The sequence below is a fragment of the Trachurus japonicus genome, chromosome 13 (genome assembly GCF_045865225.1).
Source record: "Trachurus japonicus isolate A0001 chromosome 13, Traja_1.0".
Lineage (NCBI taxonomy): Eukaryota > Metazoa > Chordata > Actinopteri > Carangiformes > Carangidae > Trachurus > Trachurus japonicus.
The window spans coordinates 16,279,208-16,294,970 of record NC_140919.1 but is presented as its reverse complement, the minus strand read 5'-3'; the positions used below and the strand labels follow the sequence as shown (position 1 = coordinate 16,294,970).

Sequence of the window (15,763 nt, the reverse complement as noted above, 5' to 3'; positions counted from 1 at the left end):
CTTTTTTCATTCATTTATTTTTTGTCTGATTGTCTCTACTGTTGTTTGCTGTGTCTGTAAATGTTCAATGACGTGTTTTGAGAGGTAAATATTATATTATATATTAACACTGTATAATATATTTAAATCAAAACATATTTAAATTAAATGAATAAAAGAGTAAACTGAAAAAGTGATGGCTTGTCTTGAATCTCGTCTGGTATCTACATAACTCAACTCTCAACTATATTATATCGTAAAAATGAATAACACAATTTCTGTCAATATTGTAAAATCTCAGTTAATTGCCTCAAAAGACAGATTGCATAACGGTCAAGTGTCTGGTTCATATAGATTTAGAAAAAATAACTTATGAATTGATGTGAAAAGCACCTATAGGACGTCAGAATTATTTTTATGTTATTTAGATGTCAATTATTTCTATATTCAGGTAACAATTATATGCATTTAGAAAAATAAACTGAAGCATCTGCATATTTGATCAACTCTAAATGTTAAATTTACATTATATATTATGGAGAGATCAGTTTACATGTTTATTAGGCCAAGTCACATGGGAAGAAACTGATATTTAACTCTAAATTACTTTTGCCATTTGTTTCCTCCATATTCATGTACATATAAATGAGAACAGAATATTTAAATTATAAATATATATGAGTTTCACTGAATTACAACCAAGTTTCATGATATTCCTGCACCTAAATTAACACAACACACAGGGATCACATTTCCAACATTAGGATCTGAGTTTTTATTTTTTGATTCAACCTTGTACAGTACTGTAACAAACAATAACCCCCACCCACACCCACCCCCCTCCCACCAAAAACAAATCAGAGGAAAAACATGAGGAAGTATACATACTTTTAAATGCTCTAATTACAAAAAAATGACTGAAAATGAATGAAAAAAAAAACTATTCTGAAGCGCTGATGTGGACTGAGCAGTTGTTCATTTACTGATGACTGAAACACACACACACACACAGACAGGTGAACAGTTCCCACTTTTCAAGAGGCCCTCTCCCCCCCTCCCCCACCCCGGGTCAGTCAGATAAGCTGATTCAGTACAAGTGGGAGAGAGCGGGATCGAACTCAGAGTAATGAGGAAACCATCTATGAAGAGTGTGAATAAGGTCCCAGTTAAACCTTCTCTGTGTCATACCAGTCCAATTAACCAGACCCCAGCCATCCATTTTTAATGACTTGCTGGAGCTGGGCCACAGATGACAGTGAGAAGACAAAAGCGAGGGAGAAGAACAGGCCCCCCCTTTACCTCGCTCTTTTATTCTTTTTTTCTTTTTTTTCAGCCATGCAGTAAATAACTAAAATATAACAACTGCCAAGAGCCATGGAGGGCGACACCCCTTTACAAACAGAGAACGCTCTTTTTTCTTTTCTCTTGTTCTTTTCCTCTTCTCCGGAGGTGCAGAAGTCTAGGTTTCGTAGTTGGGGTTCTTGCGGAGGATGACGAAGCCCTCCAGGATGGGGGTGACGGGGAGGTACTCCTCTGTGGCCAGCTCGGCCCTCTCTCCGTGAGCCAGCAGCACCGGCGTGGTGTGAGTCTGGAAACCTGTGATGGCCTTTGGCTTGCCTGCCTGACCGACAACGTCCACAGCCTGGACGGACGGAGAGAACGCACACACACACACAAACAAATTCATAAGATAAAAATGAAAAGGAGTCGCTCAATGGTTACAGAAAGTAAATCATGTCTACATGATGGAATATATAACTGCCCAGTTACAGCTAAAAGAACCAATTTTATGTGAAGGTGGCCTAAATCTAAGACTCTGATACCTCAAAATTTAAATTTTATTTAAATAACTATTGTTATTATCATCATTTGACTAGTTTTTATTCATTTATGGTTGTATTTATTGTTTTAAACACCCCTTTCTTGGAGTTACAGAACTAGATAGGGTATACATGCGATACCTTTATACAGTGCTATCTCAGACAGATTAGACCCTGTCACAAGATGTTTTTTTGTTTTCTTTTTGAAATAGATGGACTATATAACACCACACAAGTCAGACTTTGACTTGTTTAACTCATACCTCACTCCCTACATGTTAGAAAAAGGACATTAATGTTGATACTCTGTGACTAATAATTGAAATGGGTGTAAATGTCATACTTGTTGCAAATGTCAATAAAAAGCTAAATTAAAAAATAATAATGTCTTTACTTTCCTGACTGTAATTGCACTGTTCTACGTTGCTGATATTTTGCATTTTGTAACTATTTATTATTTTGTCTTCCATGCACTTTCATGTTGTACGGTATCACTTGGTCTATCTGCTGTAATTTGCTGCTCACATCCTGTATGTTTTATGTCCTTGTCTGCTGTAAACCAAGGGACAAATCAATAAACCATTTATTTTTAAATCATACCTGTCCAACTCTGACGGACACAGGCAGTGGTCGGAGCTCCTCGTCGAATGTGACCAGCATACGTGGCTGCATGGCGGCGACCAGGCCGTACAGAATATAGTGAGACTTCCCCAGGATGACTGTAATGCACACAATGAACACCAGGGTGGAGGAGAGAAGGAAAGAAAAAAAAACCTCTAATGAGCACAAACTTCAAATTGCATAACCGTGATGGACAATGTTAAAGTGTGTGGACGCAGGAGCAAGAGGAGGAGGAAAATAAACTGACTGTTCTTGACATCAAGGAAGGAAACGAGCACGGTTAGCAGCCCGGCGACGGCAACCTGGCTCATCAGCTGCCTGTCGCTATGGTAGGGACAGAGTGTCAGTGTGCCTTTGCCCAAATGAGTCAGACCCTGTGGAGGCACAAACAGCAGAGAGTCAACAGTCACTCAAACACACTGTCTGGTACAGAGTGCCTTTTGTGCCACCACCCACCTGAGCCAGTCGGACCATGAAGAGATTGTTAGGGTCTTTGGCGTGATACTGCGCCAGCTGCCGCAGCATGGCGGCCAGACGGGCGTTATTTGTGCCTGAGGAAATGGAAAGAATGAATGAGTGTGTTGAACGTATTAAGGAAGTTGACACTAGCGGCGCTCCCAGAGGAGGAGGAGGAGGCGGCAGCGCTGTGCATCACTGGGAATGACAAATGTGTAACATGTAACCTTCAAAGTATCTGATGCCGTTTCAAGTAGGTTTAAATCTGCAGAGCGTCAAAGCTTCAATGTCATAAGATGCTATGTAAAATAATTCACAATGACAAAATGGAGCACTTTTATCACTTTAAGCAGAAATGCGTCCTTTACCTCTTTTTCATCTCCAACCTCTTTTCATATCCATGTTGCACTCCTCTGTGTATATCATGTGCGTATCTTCTATTCTTTTGAATACGCATTTTCCCTATAGTTTTACACTTTGTTAATGTTTTTTTTAATCACTTTCCCTTCCTGACCCTTCTGTCTTTATGCCTGAGCTGCTGTTACTTGTACATTTATAGCCTGACAGATAAATTAAGTCTTATCTTATCTCTTAATATTACTGCACGATTAGACTAAAGCACTTTGACACCTTCATTAACTGTACTCAAACTCTAACCTAATCTTTGTCATCCTTTTTGTTTAAACAGAATTTTAATCGGTTGTAGTTTTATTATCAACAATAAACCAATGGTGTAAACTTTAATTATTTCATGACCCCTGATTGCATCACATCTTTTGTCCTCTTAGTTATAAACAGCAAATGCTGCATTGAGCTAAAATGTGGAGGTTAATAATACTGCAATACTGTGACCCAAGAACACAAAAATTTGTTATTCATTTATATATAAAAAAAGGCAACAGCACATGAAAGACTTTGGGTTAAACACTTTGACACAGGGGTTTGGCATCGTCTACACTGCTTCATTTAAAGCCCAGAGTCACGACTCACCACTGCCCACCATGCCCATGGCGAAGATGGAGTTGTGGGAAACCTCAGGGTCGGCGTCATGGGAGAACTTGCTGAGGGTGTCCAAGATGTTGAGGCGAGGGTTGGACACGGAAATGAGGGCCAGGGCGAGGGGCACGGCTCGCCTCAGGGTGGGCTCGCCATAACGCAGCTAACACGGAGGAAACAGAGATGATAGAGTTTATTACAGAGGAAAAGCATCTGGAAGAAGCAACGATGGAGAAAAAGAACAAAAATATGGTTTTAATTAGTTTAACTGTCGACTAAGAACTGTCACACCCCCAGACAGACACGAACTCTGAAGTCTGATTCATTAAAAAACTTCAGGGCGAGTAAGAGCAGGGCAATAAACGTCAGATCACAACTGAGAAAACAAAAGCAAAAACAGTGGGGAGCGGGATCAAAGGAGGGATGATGTAATGTGAATCAAAAAGAAAAAAGGATAAATGGTGAAGTCTGAAAATATGAAAGCACAGTTTAGTCCAAGATAACCAGGGGAAACAGTGGAGGGGAAAAAAACAATGTGAAGTTAATAGAGAAGGAAGAGGAAATCAGAGGCTGTGGAACAATAATGAGGTCAGTAAAGGTCAAGAAGAAGACTGACCAGATGTCCAAATGTCCGTAGTGCCATTTCAGAGCCAATCTCCTCACCCATGGCTATCAGGGCGATACCGAGAACAGCGACACCCTGAAGGGAAAATATAGAAATTAACATTTTCTCATTTGTCTAAGTGGAAACAATCACATGAATCCATATTACAGCAGGAACTAATGATAAATAAACGTGTTATGTGAACAATAAATGAGTCGTTACCTGGTGGGAGCCCATGTCAGCAGCTGTGTCCTTCTTGTCTTTGTCTTTCTTGTCCTTCTTGTCCTTGTCCTCCTCCTTTTCCTTCTCCTTGGCCTCGTAGTGCTCGCTGCAGATGTGCAGAAGCTGCTGCACCTTCAGCACGTTACCAGAACCTGAGGACAGAGACAAATTATTAGCGCTTATTATAGATTATTGCAACCCACCCTCTTCCCCGGAAAATGAAAGATTAAAATCTGATGTAGGTCAGTGCATGATGGTTGACTCTACGGGAGATATGGAGAAGTGAATGGAGCAGGAGGTCGACTGATGGATATCTGCATGTCATTTTGTAACGGCTGCTAAAAAATAATATAATATATAGCCAGACTGACCTGCATATGCACAGATATCCACTAGTGTGTTAGCAAAGCTGCGGAAAGGTTCAGGCACAACCTGCAGAGCAGCCAGGGTCGTCTCAATCGCTTCTCCTTTACCTGCAGACAGTGAATGACACACACACACAGCAGTTAGAGCAGCACCGAGCCGATGGGAAACAGATACAGCCGTAATGGAAACGACCTCTAAAACAAATCCCGACCTACACAAACTGATTTAGAAAAAGCTGCCACAGTGTCAGCAGAGCTACGGGAGGAAACTTAACTAAATTGGAAATCTCCACCTCCACCCAAACCCCTTCCAGTGTAAAATGTGACTAAACGAGCCGCTTCTGCTGCTGTAATGAAACAGATTGTAAACAACTCACAAATGTTGTTTCCAGAAGGTCTGGAAGTCATTCCTGACGACACTTGATGAGACTTTACTTCTTAATCTATGAGCTCTGCTGTCATGTTTTACCTCTAGTCTGTAAGCTTCACTCTCCTCCACACATTTTGTTTAGCCTTTTTTCTTTTTGCTGTTGTTGTCGGCTCGTTTTTCCGTTTTAATTTTGTTCTGCACCCTAGTTCTGCAATTTATAATTCTTTAACCGGACGTTGTTTATTTGTCCGTGCAGGCTCTTGGGAGCTCTGCTTAACACTCTCCCTTGTCTCTCAGTTAATTTGTATCACTGTCTCAGTCTGTGTGCTTATTCAAACGTAAAAAAATAAATCACAAATAATGTATTTAAAAAACAGCAAAAGAAAGAAAATGCAATCTCACATCAGCAGTCTCAGTTGCAGCTCTTCTCACACAGTTCTTAATTGATTTAATAAGAGTTAATTAAAGCTGAAGCCCCCTACCCAGGTGGTTGAGTCCCAGACCCAGAGGCAGCCAGCGGGCGTACGTGTCCTTCAGCTCCGTGTCGTTCTTCTCCATGATGGTCTGAACGATGGTGGAGGTCACGTCGCCGTTACACGAGCCGACTGCGATCATACCGCACGCCAGCGCCGTCACGCCAACCACCTGGAGATCAAAACACACACACAAACTGTTCAATCTGGCTCAACTGAAACATGTCTTAAAGGGCAAATCAAACCTGGGGCTGTCGTTTTCTAATATTTTAGGTCTAAAAAAAAGATTCTGAAGATTTTCATTTTAATTGCTCCTGTTTTGCAGTAGTTGTGTCCGTCCCTGCATCGCCAGGGCAGCGCATAATGAGAGCAGATCGATCTTACGCTGTTTAATTTTTTCCCCACAGACAGCGTCAGATGGCTTCAAACATATACCGAGGGGTTTGTTTACTTCAAGCAAGCAGACATGTTTGTAAACTGAGCTGTAATACAAAGTCTCGCAAAGTCCCGTGTGAACTCACAAAGTGAGAATCACTTGACTCTCACGATGTTTACAGGTCTCATGAAGCTCCCGTTTGTTTTATCAACTCAGAGCCACAATGACTTTGTAGCCATGAGAGTAAGGTGTGGATACTCTTTATTCCACTTGTAAACATACTGAGAGCGTCAACTTGACTCTCGCGCGAGACTTTGTATTACAGCTGCGTTTACAAACACGTCTGCTTGCTTGAAGTAAACAAACCCCTCGGTGTGTGTTTGAAGCCACCTGACGCTGTCTGTGGGGGAAAAAATTGCAGCTGTAAGGGATGTAAACAGCCTAAACAGTGTAAGATTGATCTGCTCATTATACGCTGCCGACAGGACTACTTTATAACAGGAGCAATTAAAACGAAAATCTTCAGACTCCTTCTTTTAGACCTAAAATATTAGAAAACTACAGCCCCAGGTTGAATTTGGCCGGATTTGTCCTTTAAGTGAGAAGAGCCGTCAAGATAAGTCCATACCTCCATGCTTGATTTGGAGTCTCCCATGACGGGGAGAAGCAGAGACAGGACGTCTTCCCTGTTGGAGCCGGCGTAGGCCAGGCCCAGTCTGGAAACAAGACAGCCATGATGAGTATAAATAAATCTGCATTGTAGAAAAAAAGAAAACTCTCCTGGTACCAACGATCTCCTCACCCAAAGATGGCTCCTATCCTCATGACATTGCTGTTGTGGAGGACGTAGTCAGAGAGCAGGGCGAGGGCCGGATCGCATTCGTTCCTCACGCCCGAGTTTACGATGCCACAGGCCAGGAGGGCGCCAGACTGCACAGAGAGGGAGGGAGAGGAGGACGAAGCAGGTTTAAGACGAGAAACAAAGACACCTTGAGGGCTTCATGTTCCCCCTCGTCCGGTAATGAGCCGGAGAATAGCTCGTGCGTGTCGTTCACAACATCAAAATGAAGATGCAGTTGTTATCGAGTCGTTACAATGAATCCAGTTGACTGGGAGCTAATACGATGTTGCTTAAGTACTGGGCGCATATGGAGTATCTCATTAAGAACAAAACAAAAAAACTGCCAGGATGTAAAAAGCAGTGGTGCGGAGCAGTTAACAAAGCTGAGCAGGGACACTGATACTTTTAATGGCTCACCTTAAAAAAAGACTGTGGGTCAATTGAACTCTGTTGTAGAAAAGTTTCCAGCACTTCCAAAACCTAATGTTTACCTTGATGTAGTCCTCAGAGGAGTAGAGGTATTTGTCGATCTGGGTCAGACCGCCGTCCACGTCCCACAGCAGGATCATACCCAGGGAGGCCGCAGCACTCAACATGCCTGAAGACGATTAGAAAATCACTGTTAATCGCCGAACAACCCAAGGCTCCAGACTAACTGTTTTATTTTTACTAGGCGCACAGTGGTCCCATCTTCAAACTTTAGGGGTGTGAGCAGAAAATTAAAGTGACTTCGAGGAGTTTCACACTACACTTCCCATGAGCCTCTGCATGCACGGTGAAGTCTGGCCCAAGACGGACGAAAGCAAAATCATTTGTCAAGAATGTTTTCATTAATCAAGAATGAAAGTCGGAGGTTAGAAGTCGATCAGATACCGTCGTAGTTCCGACCACAAACAATGCCAACTAGCGTCCAGGAAACCGAAACTAGGAAATGCTGGGCGAGTCAACCACTAAATAATAATATCAAAATGATGATCGAAAATTGACCTATTAACAAGTGGGTAACGTAGATTCATCCACATTAATATGAGACTCTATTATAACCAAAAGCAAACTCCTCGGGGTCTCTTTAAGGGGTGTAAATTGATTTTCTTTTCATTCATGATTCTCACATACATTGGCCTGTAATGACAGATTTCAGATTTTTGAGTCGCCCCTTCCATATTTCATCAGTGTTTAAAAAAGGAGGTAAATTTACTGGTTGCACATGTGCAAGTAGATGAAAAATTTACTTGCGCTGTCTCAAACTTTAGGGGCAAAATGACTCTTTAGGGGAAGTCTGGAGCCCTTCAATCAATAAAAACGCAGCGAAGTCAAGAAAGGAAACTTCAAGATATTTTTGTCAATATTGAAAAACAACTGCATGTCCTAGAGCAAATGACTCACTCAACCCGACTCCAAAAAGATCTGGGTGAAAAACGATGGCAGAAGTGGCATGCTTATTTGGCTAATGAGTGAGACTGTTTATGATTTGTTGTGTGATATTTTGTCTTTTGGATAAACACATCACCCCCCCGGACTTTGAATATGTGTAATTGTTCAGTGTTTTGTGTTTGTCCTTTTGTATTAAAAGACAATTATCTATAAGTATTAAATAAAGAGTTTTTAAAAAATGAAAGGAAACATGTTCTTACCGTGGTCCTTGTTCTTGTACAGCCACTTGTTGCCATCGTCCGTGAGCAGCTTGTCCTGTCCAAACGCCGCGTTGACGAAGCCATTCACGAAGGAGGACGCCAAATTCATACGAGCCGAGTCCACCTGGGAGCCGCTGCCTCCGAACCCTGTTACATACGACACCAAGGTCACTCAACGTAAAGGATTAACTCATTTTCCACCATGACATCATCCATCCACGTCGACTCACTGTTGTTTTCCAGGTGCGTCTTGTAGATGTCATCGGGGACTTTGGGCTCCATGATGTCCAACTGCGGAGGACAGCAGCAGCGCGTTGTTAATGATGGTGAAATGTGTTGAGTCATACTGAGAAACTAAAAGCTATTAGAAAGAGACAAGCTGAATTTTTAATCCCCCCCACCACCTGCTGCTGTGAATCACCACCATCATCCTTTCAGTGCCCCTCCTCTGAAAATTTCCATTCACCATTAACCTTTCATCCGCTCAACCTCTCTCATCCCTCTTACACATTTTATCTTAAATATCCTCAAAACTCTTTTGTTTTCATTACTGTAAAACGTCCAAAGCTTTATGCATTTTTTAATATAATCTCATAATTTTTTGGTTGTAATCTTTCTGCACATCCCAGATTTTTCCTTAACCGTTTAGGATGCAACTGGGTTGATATCAGAGTAGTTACTGGCCTTAACAACTGAATCGGGTATCAGCTATGACATCAACTAACCCAGACGCACACAGGCCTTATTATAAAAATCAGTGTTCCTGCTATCAGTTACAGTCATGTAGTCACACAGAGACTCTGACTCAGCCACAGATCCTCTGGCTTCGTGTTACTTTACATAAAAATGACTCCACACGGTGAAGTACACACTTTATATCTGGAAAATGAAAGTCACTGAGCAGGAATCAGCATGAAGAGAGAGAGAAAGTTGAATCTGTGCATCCATATTGCCTGTTTAAGCGCACGTTTTTCATCTGTTCAAAATTCAAACATATTTTCAATTATAAAGCTACCCACTCATAATGACATCAATTTGTTTCTCCAATCTAAAGGTCTGTGTTCATCAAAGCCATCAAAAAATCTCATCTACTTTACAACAGAAAAGTTCCAGCAGTGTGTAAATGTGAAGCATCTTCACTTAACCATGAAACTTCTAACGAGCAACACCGCCATTTTCCATAACGAATAAGTCTTTGGTGTCAACACATTTCTTCTCTCTTACCTCTCTGGCCAGGGCCAAGAAGTTGCTGTTGAGCTGCACGTTTGACATAATCTCCGTCAGGTCCTCGTAGTCCTCAACGTCCTCATTAAGCTCCAGGAACATGCCGTGGCGTCCCAGCATGAAGGCCATCTGCTTCTGGATGACGCTGCGAGGGACACACAAAGTTTGCTTTATCATATAAACCATGCACGATGACTTGAATAACAGAAAGTAGGAAAAGGAATAACAAACAAACCAATTTTTCCCCCCTAGCTGCTGTGTTTAATACTTTTCATTATTACTTATGTCCTCTGGGAGCAGTGGTGTAATAGTCCTTACATGTCTTTGCAGGATGTGAAGATATTTTCAACCAGCTCCACATCGTTGAGCATCAGGGCCAGTCGCAGAGCCTCTGGGTAACGGTTGAACTTTCGGAAAATGTTCAGGGCACATCGTAGCAGCGCTGAGTTTTCTGGCTCAGGAACGTAACTCACACAACTGGAGGAGCGATAAAGGAAGTCAGTTGTGTTTCAGAGACAAAATCAAGTACGTCTGAAGATATGTTTTGTGTTTGCTGAGCTCTGAACACACCTGGTGAGGTAAAGGCAGACTTTTCCATAGGCGTTTTCATCGATGTAGTCCTCCAGCATGTCCAGCCTCTCGATCTCCATCAGCAGGTCACAGGCCTCGTGCTCAGCGTTGTGGGCCATGTTGTAGGGCACGATCTCCTTCACCAGTTTCAGCAGCGTCTCCTGCTGCGTCTTATCGCTCTCCTCCACCTCCTGCCACTCCTTCGCCACCTCACCCGCCAGGTGCCTGGAAGGCAATGGACAGAAAAAGATTTGTTACCAAGCAGCAAATGACACCAACACCTCACGACCAGCACTCTCGTTTTTTAAATGATGTAGTTGTTTTTCTACTAATTTAACAAAGTGAACCACAGCAGGTTAAAGAGGAACTTTTTCCCGCTGTTTTGGAAACCCTCTTCCTGGCCATGTGCTTTTGTTTACAACGAAGCCAGCAAGAAACCAATCAACAGAGCAGCATATACAATGTTACCACCTGTATAATTGTGTAGTTTAATCTGTCATAAACAAGAGATTACGGGTTACAGGGCACGTTTGTGTCACGCTGACGCAGAGACAAGAGCTTGGACACCAGGGCGGTGGCCCCAATTCTGCAAGGTTGGTTTTCAGCCAAGAGACACAATAAGTGACACACACACGTGGAAGACAGAGAGCCTCTATTCTCCCTTTAACAAGTTAAGCCATTTATTAAACCATCACAATTACTCCAAGCTGTTTATTTAAGGTAATAATGTAGCATAGTTAAGCTACAAATCCTGCATAGTTCCTCTTTAACAAAGTGAACCACAGCATGCTAACTATGTTAACTTAAGCGACCTTGGGTGCATTGAAAGGCACCAACAAACAAAATGTATTATAATTATTATTGTAAAAAAAAACAAAGTTCCTTCCTTCTTCTTTTGCTTATAAAAAACATAAGAACAAAGTTGTAATCCCTTATGTTACAGGTTCACCAAGACTTCTACGTACGTTCTTGGTAGTGAAGTGCCTTACCTGACATATTCATGACCCCAGGAGGCCAGCTCCTCCTGCGAGCCCAGCAGACGATACTTCAGACACTCCCTCTCGCCGCTCATGGTCATGGCCAGCACCGACACCACATCAGCACAGAAATGCTGCAAACATAAATAACAGTTACAGTTTTAAATGTGATTCAGGTGTCAGCATTAACATTTATATTAAAAAACTTTGGCACAAACTAGAAGTTGATAAACTTTTCATATCACGATGCCATCTGCAGAACTTTACCTTGTTTTCTCCAGCGGCCATGCCCTCAAAGATCTCTTTGAGTTTGCCGTAGTGTGGCCGCAGGAACTTCAGGGGCTTGGGCACTGAGGTCATGGAGGTGGTGGAGGAGCGGATCAGTCTGCGCAGCTCTTCCAGCGCAGGACGGTGCAGCTCTATGTTCTTCTCCTGTCATGTGTAGGAAATTATGAGCATGTTGTCTTGTATGGGATTTTGCATATTGACACACGAGGAGAAAGAAAACATCCAAACTGAATACTCACGCCCAGTCTCTCCACCATCATCTCCAGGTCCTCTTGTAACTGCTTGTCTTCCTCTGACTAAAGGGGAGAGAGAAGAGAAGAACATTATCATAAATCAAAAAGACTTTAAAGAAAAGCAAGACTTTATCAGACACTACTTTTTCTGGCGCGTGTAGCCACATTTATTACTTGATAATTATTTATTTTCTTCTGATGTCCTGCAGAAAATATGCATCAATGTTTTCCATTGCCAGCTCCTGCTACTTTTGCAGCATGTTATGTACACTTGGTTTGAACATTTGTTGTAAATGTAAGGGAAAGAAAATGATGGGTAATCAACTTGGTGACCTAATGACCTCTTTGACAAAGCTGTCTACTTTCAACAGTGAGCAAACTCTTGCTGCATTTAGAGGCAGCATAACCTAAAACTCAATTTATAACATGAACATTATTTCATACAATAGGGGCAACAGTTACACGTGTTTGTGTTTGCACCAGACAATCCACTAACAATGTGAAAAAACAATAATAATCTGACCATTGACATTTAGAATGGGGCGGGCTAATTACAAATACAGCTACATGCAAGACTTTATCTGACACTATTTTTTCTTGCATCAAAAGAGAAAGTGTGCCCACGTTTTTTAGTTGATAGTCGTTTATTTTCTTCTGATGTCCTGCAGAAAATATGCATCAATGTTTTCCATTGCCAGCTGCTGCTACTTTTGCAGCATATTATGTACACTTGGTTTGAGCATTTGATGTAACAGTAAGAGACAGAAAATTACGGCAAATTAACTTGGTGACCTATTGACCTCATTATTACAACTGAGCACAAACCTGGTGCATTTAGAGGCAACATACCGAAAACTTAATCTTTTTTTTTTTATTAGTTTACTTTGATTTGCTTATTTTTGTTTTGTCATCTTTTCTTGGACCTTGTCTAGCGGCTGTACACAACATCTATTGCATGTCTGCGTGTCCTGGGTGAGGGACCCCTCCTCTGTTGCTCACCCTGAGCTTTCTCCAACTTTTTCCCTGTTAAAAGGAGGTTTTTTTTCCTCAGTCCATTGAGGGTCTAAGGTAGTGTAAGGGCAGAGGATGTTGTTATGATGTAACTTGATGATGAAGCAATGCTGATTGTTTATTTGGCTTCATCTGTTGATTATAATATTTCTGCTACTTTCTGTCACAATCAATCAATCAATTTGTTTATTTCGGGCATGTCAATTTAAATCATCATCATCACACTTCATCTTCGTTCAATACACATGGCCGAAAGGGAAAGCGGGAGAAGCAAAAGCTTATCTAGTCCCGCCCCCATTACCCACAGAATAAGAATATTTGTCATAATCTTTTTGTTTTTTCTTCTTTTTTTACATTTTGATGTAACATTCTTTTACGTATGACATTTTGACATTGAAACCACACACAAGGTTTAACTGAAATGAAGAGTTAAAGGGTAGGCACTCATAAGCTGAATAGCTCCTACACCTTTTCAATCTATGTAAAGATTATGAATTAAGTTTGAATCAAGTAACGCTTTATTGAAGGTTGATTGATTGTTGATTGATGCCTGACTGTAACACTTTGTGCATTCGATCGAATAAACTACTATGATAAATATTATTTCATACAATATAGGGGCAATAGTTACACGTGTTTGTTGTTTGCACCAAGTTGCACAAGACAATCCACTAACGATGTGAAAAAACAATAATATGACCACTGACAGCTACAGCTACAAACAAGACTTTCTCAGACACTATCTTTTTCTGGCATCAAAAGAGAAAGTGTGGCCACATAATTGATAAATATTTATTTTTTTCTCATGTCCTGTAGAGAATATGCATCACTGTTTTCGATTGCCAGCTCCTGGCAAAAGTAAGGGACAAAAAATGATGGGAAATTAACTTGGTGACCTATTGACCTCTCTGACATAGCTGTCCACATTGAAAAGTGAGCACACGACTGGTGCATTGAGAGGCAACATAACCTAAAAACTTAATTTACACTCTCTCTAACTTTTTATTTATTTCTCTACTTTGATTTGCTTATTTTTGTTTTGTCATCTTTTCTCAGTCCTTGTCTAGCTGCTATATCTATGTTGAGTTGTGATTCCTATTACACAATGAGGTGCTCTGTCAAACCAAAGACCGAAATAAACTAAACTATAAATATTGTTACACTTGTTTTTGTTTACACCAAATTGCACTTGACAATCCAGTAATCATGTGAAAAACCAATAATCTGACCATTGACACTTAGCACAGGCTAATCATAAAGACAGCTATAAGCTAACTATGAAATCAGACTGTTGTAAGTAAATAAATAAACAAATAACTCAAAGTTAGTGCCAGTCGGAGAACTGTTATTGTGTGTGTTTGTTACAGTTTGTTTTTACTCCACGTTAGCTGCTGTGTCATACAATGTGTAGCTCAGTGCTAACATGACTAGCATGCTAACGTTAGCATACCGGCTGAGCTCGGCTAGGCTAACGGGAGCTAACGGGCTGCAGTTAGTTTGTCCGCAGCTTTTTAAAAACACCACCGCAACGTGAAAAAAAAGTCAGAGTGGAGGCATTTCATGTAAGAAACTAGTAAACATAGTAAATAGAAGTTATTATGTCGTGTATTTTGAAACGCATTGGCTTGACTCGGGCCTGTTGAACCATGTTGTCACAGCGGCGGTGACTAAGGAGAAATAACTCCTCTGTCTCCTCTGCTCACGTCTGAATGAGAAACACCGTCCACACTCACCAGCTCCTGCTCCTCTTTCTTCTCCTTGTCTTTATCCTTGGGCTGCTGGCCCTTCTCCTTGTCCTTTGACTTCTCATCGGTCTTTTCGGGATGTTTATTCTCTTTCTGTTTTGCCTCCTCCATGGTTGCGGCTCTATGAACTATCAGCTAGAAAACGGAAACTGTGGAAGAGTCAGTCGTTGCTTCTTCTACGGTAGAAAGAATGTGCTGTTGTAGTTTCCGTTTAGCGCCCCCCTGCTGGCGGTGGGTTGTTATGGCAGCTCGTGTGCACTTCAGGTCCCGCAAAACACAGGCGCTTTTTATGGTTTCAAATGTTTTTATTGTGAAGCAACCACTGTGTATCAATAATAGCACATCCATCTTTGGTTTATACATTGCCTCGTTGCTTTGTAACCTACATAACAAAGGTAAACAACAAGTGAATAAATAAATGAATAACAATAGATGGGAGAAAATTAATAATAATAATATAATAATAATTATTAATAATAAAAATTAGTACTTTGATTAACTTTTATATACCTAAGATAGGCTACCACTAATTCGAAATCAGTTGTGTTTCAAGCCATATACATAACTGTAAGAGCCACAATTTATGGATGAATGAAAATTAAGTTGAATAGTTTCTTCTTTTTGAATTTCATAGTTTGTATTTTTAGTCTATGCATTATATGTTTAGAATGCTTTAATTTGTGTATTAAAATGACGTCCCTGACAGCTAAAGTGTTCAGATGGGAGCACATTGGGTTTTGTTTTTTTTGCAGAATGATGTGATGGATGTAATTGAATTTTTCTTTAGTAAACTTTTATTCATTTATTTTTAAACAGATACATCTCGTTTTTTTCATTCTCGTAAGACCACCTAGCCTACCTTTCTTGCCTCTCATGTGGCCCTGAAGGAAAGCCACAATAATAACACTGTATGAGGTTACAACATTTTCAATGAAAAATATTTGTCATTATTAATAAG

General features: G+C 40.9%; 1 protein-coding gene across 1 annotated transcript; it reads right to left on the bottom strand.

The window, feature by feature from the left end:
* Positions 1–725: 725 nt before the first annotated feature.
* On the bottom strand, positions 726–14,953 carry psmd2 (proteasome 26S subunit ubiquitin receptor, non-ATPase 2). Its single transcript, XM_085794993.1, has 21 exons — positions 14,794–14,953; positions 12,056–12,112; positions 11,796–11,960; positions 11,541–11,662; positions 10,552–10,776; positions 10,300–10,458; positions 9,982–10,126; positions 8,988–9,048; positions 8,758–8,904; positions 7,615–7,721; positions 7,085–7,212; positions 6,911–6,998; positions 5,916–6,078; positions 5,070–5,171; positions 4,699–4,850; positions 4,489–4,572; positions 3,867–4,035; positions 2,877–2,971; positions 2,668–2,794; positions 2,400–2,518; positions 726–1,621 (listed from the first exon to the last, which is right to left on the bottom strand). Exons 1-21 carry the CDS (start codon positions 14,914–14,916, stop codon positions 1,439–1,441), a joined length of 2,721 nt encoding a protein of 906 aa, XP_085651119.1. The 5' UTR covers positions 14,917–14,953; the 3' UTR covers positions 726–1,438.
* Between the last annotated feature and the right edge of the window lie 810 nt (positions 14,954–15,763).

What these genes read in the sequence shown, in the direction of transcription:
- psmd2 (XM_085794993.1), bottom strand. Translation starts at nt 14,916, where the DNA reads ATGGAGGAGGCAAAACAGAAAGAGAATAAACATCCCGAAAAGACCGAT. An exon ending in GACGCACCTGGAAAACAACA is followed by an intron (nt 8,905 to 8,987) that starts GTGAGTCGACGT and finishes CGTATGTAACAG; the next exon opens with GGTTCGGAGGCAGCGGCTCC. An exon ending in CTTCCTTGATGTCAAGAACA is followed by an intron (nt 2,519 to 2,667) that starts GTCAGTTTATTT and finishes TGTGCATTACAG; the next exon opens with TCATCCTGGGGAAGTCTCAC.